At 39.7% G+C, this 12346-nt stretch overlaps 1 protein-coding gene across 4 annotated transcripts in view; it reads right to left on the bottom strand.

The window, feature by feature from the left end:
• The window catches only part of LOC118248263 (6-phosphofructo-2-kinase/fructose-2,6-bisphosphatase 4), a 49464-nt gene that overhangs the window by 5362 nt on the left and 31756 nt on the right, over positions 1-12346 (bottom strand). For 2 of the 4 annotated variants that reach the window (XM_050712841.1, XM_035547020.2), the window contains exons 9-14: positions 11691-11837; positions 10975-11079; positions 9165-9294; positions 8722-8784; positions 5562-5626; positions 2011-2290 (exon numbers count right to left, since the gene is read on the bottom strand). In XM_050712841.1, the coding sequence (XP_050568798.1) occupies positions 2231-2290; positions 5562-5626; positions 8722-8784; positions 9165-9294; positions 10975-11079; positions 11691-11837 (570 nt within the window). In that variant the 3' untranslated portion in view covers positions 2011-2230. Of the gene's footprint in view, positions 1-2010; positions 2291-5561; positions 5627-8721; positions 8785-9164; positions 9295-10974; positions 11080-11690; positions 11838-12346 lie in introns of those variants that run through there. The other 2 variants (XM_050712842.1, XM_035547019.2) reach the window with 1 other exon arrangement.

Below are 12346 nucleotides of genomic sequence, written 5' to 3'. Positions count from 1 at the left end.
AGCCTGCCATTTTAGTTTCATTGCTACACGCAATCCTCACAACAAAGCCAGAAGATTTTGCAATAAAGGGCTCCTCCAGGGAAGAGGGTTCTGAGCCGCACGGGAGTCACAAGGAAAGCCAAAACAGATGAAGTTAATAAGGACCATCCACAGCAGAAGAACAAGCATAAAGTGGACAATGCAAAGAAGTGCTCTTATCAGCCAGGTTCCTCCTGGTGAGCTGTACAGAGAACTCACTGTCCCTTCCCATTCAGCGTTAGGCCTTTCTTTTACTAAGAAAATAATCTAGGGAGGACTACTAAACAATGCTGCCATAACAGGAGACCCCTTAAAGGGCAAAACTGCTTTTAAATCCCATGTTACTCCATTATACACATCTGCAAGAGGTTTTGTTTTGTGTTTGTTTTTTTTTTTTCATGGATTTTGTCTTAACCAAAAATTGAACGTGTTTAGCTTAAAATTGCACAGTATTTCCTTAGTCACAAACCACAGAGGTGAAAGCACTCCAAGCCAGCTCTGAGTGGTTTGCCAGCACCTATGGAACATGTCCCTGTGAGCTCTAAGGGTTGTCACCTCAACAGTCAGGTAGAAAGAAGCAACCGGGCTCCCTAATTAACTGTGCTAGCAGGTACAGCAGGCTCAGGTCTCCTTCTCCATGGCATATCCAAGAGGATACAGCAATTAAACACAGAAAAGCGACAAAAACTCCCACATCATAATCACAACAAAGAGAATTCCCATTCCCCCAGGCCAAGCCCATGCTGCTTTAACTAAGTATCAACTGGTACAGCAGGAGGCCCTCTGTCCAGGGGGCTCTTTAGTTATATTAGACATTCCTGAATGCTATAAACCTCAGAAAACTGCGGTGTAACTTCAGAAGTGCAAATGCGTAACACTTTTTTCCAAAACCCCAGTTCTGGAAAAAACTACCGTTATGAGAAACCTCCCCAGCAGATAAAAGCGTTCCACAACATGCCACTCTTGCTTACACTCAAGACACAAAGACCCCCCTCAGAAAACAGCTCAAGGACTCGGTGATTTACCGCCTTTCCCAGACTCAATGCTACATAAACAAAGCTGCTTCAATCGCACAATGCTTCAGGCCATCTTGTTTTGCCCACCGTAACATTGCAGAGAAGGGAGCCAAGGCATGACACCACATCGCAAACAAGCTGCGGTCTCTCCAGCATGGGAGAAGTTTTGTTGTAATTCTGTTTAGGATGCATGCCCTGCTGTTGTGAGATCATGTGCCTGCTGGAGGGAGGAAAAACCTCCTGTTTCCATGCCTTTCAAGGCAAGTCACAACCTAGTGAGCAAATAATCTGCCTAATGCTGCTTCTGCTTTGTGAAACAGTCAACACTTCTTACTGCAGCCTAGGTAAAATTCATCGCTGTCAGAGCCAGCCAGTGGTTGCACTGAGGCACTCATCCACTCCTTGCATTTCAGCAGAACGAGTACCACCTATTTTTTCTGTCTTAGTTCCTCACTGAAAGGAAATTTAAAATCACTTCTGCCGGCAGGCAAGCTCTGAAGCCCAGTTAATGCAGAACAGCTGTTAAAGGAAGTAATTCGTATATTAAAAACACTTCTACATATTCCTGTACCTTCAATAACTGTTGCAGGCTTAAGTGAAAACTTGCTACCCTCTTCCAAACAGCACATCATTGATTAGCACATCTAGAACACTAGTGCTACAGATCAGCAGGATTAAGGTTGTACAGTAACTATGGATTGTTATTTTATGCTACGTAGCAGTCCAATCACTCCCAAGGGCACTGAAGTATATAATAATGGTGCCTAGAAAACAAACTTCAGCTTTTTCATATCTCATGCATGATGTCGTGCTTCATAGTTTTCACAAACAAACACACTTCAGCTAACATCAAATGATTGCTGGCTGTTACAATAGCTTTAAAAATTAACGCTGCAGGATCTTTACATTACCGCAATTTACAAAAACAGCTTTCCAGTGTCAGCCAATTAATGTTTGACAACCCATCCACAATAAATTAACCAGGGCGATGCAGTTTTATTGTGATTTGATAATTTTTTCGAGCCATGCACTGTACAAAGATTTACTTTGGGTTTTGAGTTGTTGGGTTGGTGGGTTTTGTGGGCTTTTTGTTTGTTTTATTTCAAAGTGATTGGAATGATTTGCTTTTCAATTTATTTTGAAGTAGTAGGATGAAAACGGCACCCCAAGTTCGATAGTTGATCAGGACACAGGATTCACTGATGAGCAGGGACTGTTACAAGAGCTTCCTCAGGAGGTCTGGAAATGTCTACATTCTGTATAATAATAAAAATACAGAGGAGAATATTTATCACGCAGCAGTAAGACCAACAAAAACACCAATCACTTGTACCTTCACAAGTACACAGCCGTATTTATAGAAAAGCAGAGATTTTTATGTTTATTTTTAATGCCCCCGCCCCAGAATGCGGCAGACTGACAGCCGGCTGGTGTTCCAGAACCAGACAGCAGGAAAATGTATGTACAGTAATCACTGATCCCATGCTGATGCCACCAAAAGCTCAAGTCATTCACATTTAGGAGGAAGTCTTTCACGGGCCCAGGCAGGAATCCACTTAAACACATACTCCAGCACGTACACTTCTATCCAAATAAGCAAACTTGAAGTGCTTTGCTAAACTATGCCACATGCTTCCTTCCCAAGCTTTAACTTTGATTGTGTGATAAGCAATGTATTATACCTGCCTCTTCCCAGACACCTTCATGGCTCAAGACTGATTGCACTGACTAGATTTCACCTCATTTTGCAGAGGTCATAGGGAGAGAGAGGAAAAAAAATAAGATGTTCAGTGCATCAAATTATTTAAAACAAAATCTCCCCCCCAAAAAACAGCACAGAAAAAAAAAACACACTAGGAAGCACAGCTTTGACTCTGGCCACCCAGAACAAGCCTCAGGAATCAGGCCTGCCATGGTACCACCTCACGTAAGAAGGCTGTTTAATTGCTATTCTCCGTTCTACCAAGAATGCAGATTATGAGAAACTGGGCTGAAGATCTTTCTCAGACCTTGATCTAAGATTTGGCCTGCTTTAGACTAAAACACTGCCAGTTCCGCTAACACATTCTTCAGGCTTCATGCTGACATGCTTGACACTGTGGTAAGCAAACTCAGCTTTCAATAATCCTCCCTCACTTCACACCCCCACCCCACCCCCCAAAAAAAAAAAAAAAAAGGAAAAATAGGATTTGGGTTTGTTGCTATGAGCAATATCCCTTTCTGTCCCTTACCACCTAAGATAGAAGCACAAAGCAGATGTTTTACCCCAGCACTTGCTTTCTGACCCAAAGAGAGGACCCAAGCAATAGCTCAAGTAGTTCCCCTGATTTATATTCAGTAAAAAGACTGGACTCCTTCATTTGAAAAGGTCAGGAACTTAAGCTGCTACAATGCTGACAAACGCACAGCTTCAATCCACTTGAGACAAATCATCCCCACAGAATGAGGTTTACACATACTGTAAACAAGTACTCCAGTACCTTGCCTGCAGTGTGAAAATACGTCTTTTCAGCTGAAGCAGATAAGGAGCACGTTGTCCTGAAACACTAACTACGAATTACTTGTGGGGGCACAGAACAGTACAGTAAGCAATTCTTATTCAAATAGTTTCATTGTTTAACAATGTCATTATCTGTGATGCTAAACTTAATTAAATGCTTTGACTTCAATAGAGTATTTGAAAATTTAATTTAACAGAAACAATTACCATTTGAGTAGGTTATGTAAATGTAAGCTTTTGAAATTCTCAGAGCCCTTTGAGCAGTGTTTAAATGCAGACAGAATCAACCTGGCCCTCCATCCAGCTATCCTAAAACGAACAACGTATCATCACCTAAACTCCACTGCTTTGGGTAACTTTGCGGGGACAGGGAGAAGGGCATCTAGGGGATTTTGATTAAAAATATCACTGTTATTTTTTTTTAAATTCATTATGTCAATCTATTTCTGTTCTAAACAAACAGCTTTGTGCCTTTGTGTGCACTGCAGTGCAACTGTCCGTATGATCCTCTACGTGCACCTGAAATACAACTACACTGCCACTCCAGTATAACCACACTGTTTGCTAAACATATTAAAAGCTTTCCCCAGAATTAATGCCTTCAGTTAGAGGAGTGGTATTTTCAACAGCAATTCCCAAGAAACTTTAGCAGGTTGTAAATTCAGCACCAGTATTTTATCAGACAAACTATAGGTGTTCAATTGATCTGCCTTATTTAACATAGATGATGTTAACACCTGCTCTACGACATTTTTATTTTTTTTTATTTTCACCATGCTTTTAGGCACTGTGAAATCAGAATGGATTTCACGAATCTAACACACCGAACGAAGACGCGAAAGTGGTAAAGCACAAAGATAAAGAGGGAAAGAGAAAGAGTGAGAGGAAATAAGTAATATGACTATCGGATGGAAAATGTCTTTGCTATGAATGACCAAAAGTCCGTATTCGCAGAACTCATAATGCCTGAGTCGTTAAAACAAAAGTTCTCCACAGACTCTTCCAGCATTTCTGCACAACTACCAATGTGTACCCTCATGTAAGTAAGGTAATTTGTGTCTTGTGCCGTACTGTACACACACATAAAGAACACATTTGTCTTTATATTCTTTTTCACCATAAGCCATTGTTCTGAATGACTGAATGTTCTGAAAAGCCCTTTTTTCTCACTTTATCAGACTGACTTAATTCACTAGTAGGCATGGCTCATAACCTCAGCAAGGACACACTGCCATACCTAGTGGCATTAGCATGAGGACATGCCAGGAAGTTTTTAATCATGACACACTTTACGTAACTTTCATAATGCAGCAATGGAAGAGTTGGACTAGATGATCTTTGAAGGGCCCCTTCCAATTGAACTTTTCTATTTTAAGAGCTTTGCACGAGCAGCAGAATCAACCCAAGCACATGACACAGGGAGAATACGAAGCTAGCACAGCCTTCCTTTCTACCTCCACTTCCAGTTTACAAACACACTCAATTTCCTTTTCCCCAGTTCTGCTGTATCCTGAGACCTAGTGTTCCGCTCTAGCCTTGGCCTCCAGCTGCTGCAGTATTGGCAGCACCACCAGTAGTGCTTTACCAAGTGTACAGTAATAATCACAGTGACGAAAAAACCTAATGACTTCATTACTGACTCTCTCCAAAATAAGTAACAACAGCATATTAAAAATAATTCATAACAGTATATATATTTTTGACTGCACTCTACTTATGCTGAATGACAAAGCCTGGAAGAACTGAAGTTTTTAGATTGATATCGTGTCTTCAAATTCTCATTCATCTCTATACATATTTTATTTTTTTTAAAGATAAAACACTACTTCTGTTAGAGCTCTAGGTAAATTTGCTCAATAAAAAGGATCCCCACCCCCACAACAGCACACCAGTAGTAAAGCTTGTAAAATGTAAGAATGTAAAATTAAATATGTTCTGCAGAGTTACCAAATCATTTCTAACCACAAGGACAACAGAAAAGAGCTCGGAACATTACGTCAAGTTGTCTGATTTAAAAATATTCTTACCTCAGGTTTATCTCTGTGTGTGTTTACAGCTTCAACATTCAGGAATATAGATTCTACTTTACATCCTGTTGACAGAAAACATTTTTAGAATTTGACCATTTTAAAAAATGAAGTCACAGTTAAGATGCAATCTAATTAATCTGATTTTCAGTTTGTAAAGGTTAAACATTGATTCATAGCAGAATTTCCCAAACTGTGAACAGATAAATCTATTGAAATGAATCTATTTCGCCAGGATGAATACAGTTCTCAGTCTGACAATCCATCCCCTATTCTGACCTTAGCTTTATCATTGTTTTCTCTGAAACACAAATTCCCACTTTTAAACATACAGAAACAATAGCATCCAATCAGAAAATTCTTCTCTGTAATTTTGCATTGTTTTTTAACATCCTAGACTTACTAGGATTTCACTGTAGTACAGAAAATAACTGCTGCCGTTTTTTAGAACGTGAAAATGATTACAAGGTACACCTCATGTTGCTAGCAACTCCTGTTCCTCATGTGTGCAAAACAAGAGTCTTAATCCGCAGCTAAATTGGAATTTAAAGTTGCCTTCTGGAGAGGATCTTCTCTTCTTCACCCCAAAATGGAAAACTTCAGAGTAAGAAAAATTAAACGCTCAGAAGACACAGCTATTGGCTAGTACAAGCTGACCCACTTAGAGAATAATTACTCAATACACTGTGACCACACCATTTTAAGCAACATCAAATTGCCAACCACAGTCAGATCTCACATGAACATGATTTTTATAAAAGCTACCCAATACAACATTAATAGTTAAATTCCCCTGACATGCCACACATAAGTCCATCATCTACCACAAACAACAAATTAAGTTTTTAGGAAATAAATGAACAGAAAACTCTGAATTCATAACATACTCCATAAGATTATTGCATGCCAGAAAAAGGTAACTTCAGCCTTTCCTTAGAAAGTCACTGCACTTCAATAGACTAATACAAAGTAATATGGCAAATATTTGCCTTTCCTTAGGGAAGCAGATTCTGAGAAACCCCATTTGTCACAAACACTGAGCAACCACCACAGGAGGGCAAACACTCAGAAATATCCAACAAAAAAAAAGGGGAGGGCATGGGGGGGAAGCATGCTTCTCGCACTGGGAGAGTACCCTAGTCACCCTTCTGTTCATGGATCCCTGCAATTGAGCAAAAGAAAACTCTGATCTCCCATGCTGGCCATTGCTAAGGCCTGGTTACACAGAGGCCTTGAAAAAAAAAAATCCCTATGGTAAAGTTTAAATATAAAGCAGAGGCACATGAGTTACTCCACAGTTAACTGCTGATGTGCATATTCCTAACTCATTTTTAGCTACTGACGTGCAAGTTCATAAGTACAGCAAGGTGCAGTTCCTCTCTCCTGCGTGTTCCCAAACAGACTGCCTGCTCCTCAGCCCCCCCATAAATACATTGCACTCCCTGGGCTGCGCGGTAAGGGTCTAACTGATCCTCATCCATCTGTCAGGCCGTAACAGAGTTCCCCTTCTAAAGATCAGACACTGCGGCTTCAAACGCCAGGAAGAGCAAACCCCTAAGGGACATGCTTCCCCAGAACAGGATTAGCTTGAAGGTGCGAAACACCACGTTTGATCACGCATCCTGCCTTGCTGGGCCCAAGTGAGGCATCAACTTGAAACGATTTTGTAGAAGCATTAGTGCAGAAATATTTCACACAGTCCCTGTATTTTGAGATGGTCAAATTCCAGGAAGTGGGTCAACTGAAATGTCCTAATCAGACATGTTTCAAACACTTTAAAAAAGAAACACAGCACTTCTTTCACTGAAGTCAAAAGGTCAAGGACAGTATTTCATACTACTTCTTTTCCTTCCTCATTTTGAGTGCGAGTAAACACTGAAAACATCCAGGCCCTCTTAAAATTTATGAGCAAAGTCAAGCAAGCTCCCACTAAAACAAAAAACAAACACACATACACAAACAAAAAAACAGCTATACACACACACACAAAAGACCAAAGGACAACCTCTCTGTGGAAGCAGTCCACGACTACTGAGTCGACATATTCCAGCTTCCAAAAACTGACTGTATTTTAGAAAAGTATTAACTGTCCTACATCTTGATTTTCAAAACTCCAGCTTGTCATGCAAAGCTAGGAACACCAGATGTCACCAGAGCATAGAGTGTTACTACTTACTGTAGGAGCTAACTGCAATTAAAGGACAAAAATCTCTTCTGACATTTCCCAGTGTAACCACTAGTTACTGTGTCTCAACTTTATTTGAAACTAAACACAAAGCAAAGTATGGTTATAGACTGCTTCTTTCAGAGCAGATAATCAAAGATAACTTCGCATTTTCCATGAATAACTCAACTAGTTTTTGGTTGTGTTTTTTTTTTTTTTTTTTTTGGTAATCTATCTCAAGGGTACTTTGTCTGAAGTGTGATTAGGTATCAGAAAATACAATTAAGCCATCACTTAAAGAAAATTAACAGCAGGCACATGTTAAACTTAAAACAAAGCTTAATTAGCAAGCAGCCTACAACCAGTAAGAAGTACATGTTGCAACCCATACCCTGCACTCTACAAGCTAGCAACAAATCTCAGCTAAGGCCCCCAAGCTAAGCTCTAATAATAGCTGCCCACAAGCATATGCCAGCAACAACAAACGAGAAAAGCTCATGTGGCAATGTGAAGGTCCACAAACAAATACTTCAGGAAAACAGAACAAAACTATTTAAAGGGTAAGGGGAACACTTCATAATATGTTAAACCTACATTAATTTAGATTTGCTTGTTTTCTAAAGCACAATACCCTCAAACACATCAACAGAAACTGAGATCTTACTGTACTAGAGCTCAGTGGCACAAGTTTGCCAGACAAGTTAGTGAAATAGCCTACAAGCTAAATATCCAAGACAATTCTCCAATAGCAATTTCAACCACTGGTACTTCCAGACCCTCGCTAATAAAAATATATTTTTTGGCATAACACAAAGAAAATAAAAAACAAAAGATTAGTTGATTCTAACATAGCTGCACAGGCAGACATGCAAAGTCAGACCCGTTTGATTCTCTTTTACAGCAAAATAGATGTTTTAACTGAAATATTTCACAAACTTTACCAATGGCACGGACATTAGTAACACTATATTTAGTCTTCTTGGAAATACTGCTTACCATAAGCCACTGGGGTTAGCTTTAAGACAGTATGTAGTGGGCACTTCAGGTAAGGCAGTTGCTCTGAGAAATGAAACATCAAATTATATATAAAAAAACACAGATTACAAAAACATTAACTCTATCATTATGTTACAGGCCAATCACTTAAAAGTTTCTTTTTATCTGACAGTGTATCTATTTTAGCAGAAATGCTATTAAGACAGAGTAGAAAAACAAACATCACAGCGTTTCAGGTGAGAAGCAGCTCAATAAAATCAACTACCAAGCTACATGAGCAGATCAAATATGAAAAATTATAGTTGTATACTTGCCTAGCACAAACAATTCCCTCTACCATCATGGCATGGTTGAATTCACTGTTTGGAACCTTAATCAGTAAATTTTCAAACTAACTTAATAGAGGAAAATAGACCATTTGTAACTTATCGAGGAAGACTTACCTGCAGGCTTGTCAAGAAAATATGCAAGCAAACAGCGCATGACAGCTTGGTGACATATGACAAGCACATTTTCCTGCCTTTCAAGTTCCATAATTACTGGCTCCAGCCTCTGAACAAGATCTTCATAGGACTGGGGATGGAGAAGCGGGGGAAGAAAAAAACATAGCACATTAAAAAGGGAACTCTTAACAGGCATATGTATATACATTGGATCTTAATTTCACATTAGCCATTTTCTAAACGTTGTATTAGGACACTGGCAACTATTGCAGTAATAATTTTCCTGAAATTAAAAACCACCATTTAGATCTTCCATATATCAAAGAATACACATATAACTAAAAAAAAACACACATCTCCTTCATAGAAAAGCTATATTAAATTAGTCACTATGCTCAGAAATTTCCAAAAAAATCCCTAGAATTTAATTCAGAACATCTGCAAACATACAGGTTAAGTCTTGCACAGTATTTTAAATACCTCATCTTCAAAAGCATCTCTCTTCCAAGCACAAATCTGGGAAGCCCAGCCTACAGCCATCATACAAACAGTTCACAAAGCCTAACTTGTTCAGGCTGCCCTTTGAAAACAAACCATGGGCTAGATGAACTGGTATGGCAATGGCAGCCACCATCTCTTCAAGTCACAAAGCAGGAGGCAGGATCTCTCTCACACCACGTCGCGAACAGCGCACGCACACCAAATCTGCTGCTGTAGGTCAACACCAAGGTTTCTATACGTGTGCACTCAAGTTAATCTTCACATGCACAGCAAACAATATTTCCAGGATGCGTCACGCATTACATGCAGGGAGCACAACACGTCACCAGGGCCCAGCAGAGCAGGAAACGATGGCAGCAGAAGGCCTTCCCCTCGTCCCAGGCAGGCATGGGGCCTGCTGATCCAGCCCTTATCATGGGAACCACCGGTACTGGCAGCATGGAAGCTGCTTGTGACAACCACCAAGATCAACCAGACAACCTGAGGCAACGCAGTGCTTCAAGATGTTTGTCACCATCCCAGAGGAGACTTCAGTTCAAAAAAAAGAAACACTTCTTCTTCCAATGGATTAGGAGAACTTTGCAGCTTAATGACTGCCTCATTAGTAAGACAGGGGTCACACCTGCAAGCACATGCTCACATGCTGCTCTCATCACCCTGATTACTCTTGACCGCTAGGTAAAGAAGATCTCACAGCTCTGGTTCCTCATTACCAAGGGTGCAACACAAACAACAGAACAGCTGCTCCAATTACTCCCCTGCCCTGCTGCCCTGAATCCTAAGCCTTTAGCACCCACACCCAGGCCATGTGGCATCTGGTAATTGCTCCACTGGAATGGCTTTGCTTTAGAAAAGCTGCCAGCAAGTTACTTTCCCAGAGGCAAGGAGTTTAATAAAGTGAAAGACCAATATGGCTATGGATTTCCATAGCTTTTCGGCCTTAACTGCTTGTAAAATAACTATCGTCTACAACAACAATGAATAGAAAAAGGTAATCTTGATAGTTTGCACGTGCAATATGCTGAAACCTTGCAATCAGTTTTCCTGCAGTATCACTGCAGGACCAGCATAGAAACGATGCTCACAAGACCAAATACCTCAACTGTTTTTTTAAATCTGAATTTTCTTTTCAAACCCTGAATCAGACTAAATGGTCTCAAGCTCCATCCTTACAAGTCCCTGTGTGCCTTCCCCTGAAGACAGAGACAACCTTTTAATTAACTTTAAAACATTTTTCTTTCCTAAAGCCAGCATGCCTGCACTCAAGAAGACAAGGAATTCAGTCACCTTGGGAGAAAAAATAGCATACCTCTCCTTTAGGGTATCTGTATCTGTATTTGTCTTGGTCTCTCAGTGCAAACTCAAGTGGGTAATTTTCCTGTATTTCTTCATATGTCATTTCTTCACACACTCCCTAGAGGTAATACAAATAATTAAAATATGCATGTTTCTAACAGTGCAAAAAGCAAATATCACTCTGATAGTAAAATCATATGTAAATGTCATTTGACAATTGTTTTCACTTCATCTGGCACTTAGAACATCTTTACGCATGACAAATGCAACACCTGGCTGGACCCAGACACTGTTACAATGAATTTCTAAATCACTCTATGAGTAAAGCTACATATATTGGCAAGCAAGGTCACTAGGTGAGCAAGGTTACAAGTTATCTATTGCAGCCGCTTTATATCTTAGAGGTGCAGTTGGAAAGTGCCAACCACCAGTTTGGGCTTTTTGTTTGTTTTTGTTTTTCTTTCCAATCCCCACCTACTAAAAATTTCTTAGCACTGTTTCTTCTACTAGGGAATGTTTTACCAGGAAAGGCAAAACAAAATTAAATTAATTATTACATGTTAATAAAATATTTAACCTGGTAAACAGGAATTAGTTTTTCTAGCCTCTTAGAACCACTGCTTAAATGAATTTCTATCCCATAAAAGGCACGTCATTATAAAGTGACACATTTCCTTCATCCCTAGCAAACAAAGAAACATTTTAGACATTTACAAAAGATGGACTTACTGCATCTATCTCATTCAAAACCTTCCACTGTTCATAAGGCACTCCCAAAGCTTCAGCAGTCTGAATTGTCCTTTTCATCTGACTGGTCCAAACTTTCAGATCCTTGATATTTTGCTCATTAATAAACTGTGCCAAGCTCTTGGCAAACTGAAATAAAAACCATGAGACACTGGATGAGGGCTCAGAAACAGGACACTACATTCATTTTGGAATCTGCAGGCTCTAGCCTCTGTAAGCTCATTGTAACTTTTCTACATGATCTGTCAAGTTTTTGCTAAAAAAAAAATACATGTCCTGTTAAGCCAAGAGGAACAGGGGAGGGAAGGAAAGGAGTACAAGGAAGACGCAAGTGTTCTGCTATTCCCATGTTTATCTCCAGGAATTTTACCTTCATCTTTAACTTGTGAACTTTCCCTATTATCCAACAAGTTAGGATTTTACAAAAATACAATTAAAGTTATAGCCTCCTTGACAACTGCTTTGTGATTTAGGATAAACAGGAATTTAAATCAATGACAGACAAAAGAGCTGATACCAAATCACAGCACAAAGCGTGTCCATCCACATACACATCTAATAAAATCTTTAACCTGTTAAGAGGAAAGGGTGTAGAGGCAGAAAGTTGTAATTACACAGGACAGACTCTGCACACATGC

The sequence above is a fragment of the Cygnus atratus genome, chromosome 10 (assembly GCF_013377495.2).
Source record: "Cygnus atratus isolate AKBS03 ecotype Queensland, Australia chromosome 10, CAtr_DNAZoo_HiC_assembly, whole genome shotgun sequence".
Classification (NCBI taxonomy): Eukaryota; Metazoa; Chordata; class Aves; order Anseriformes; family Anatidae; genus Cygnus; species Cygnus atratus.
This window is presented reverse-complemented; position numbering and strand designations above follow the sequence as displayed.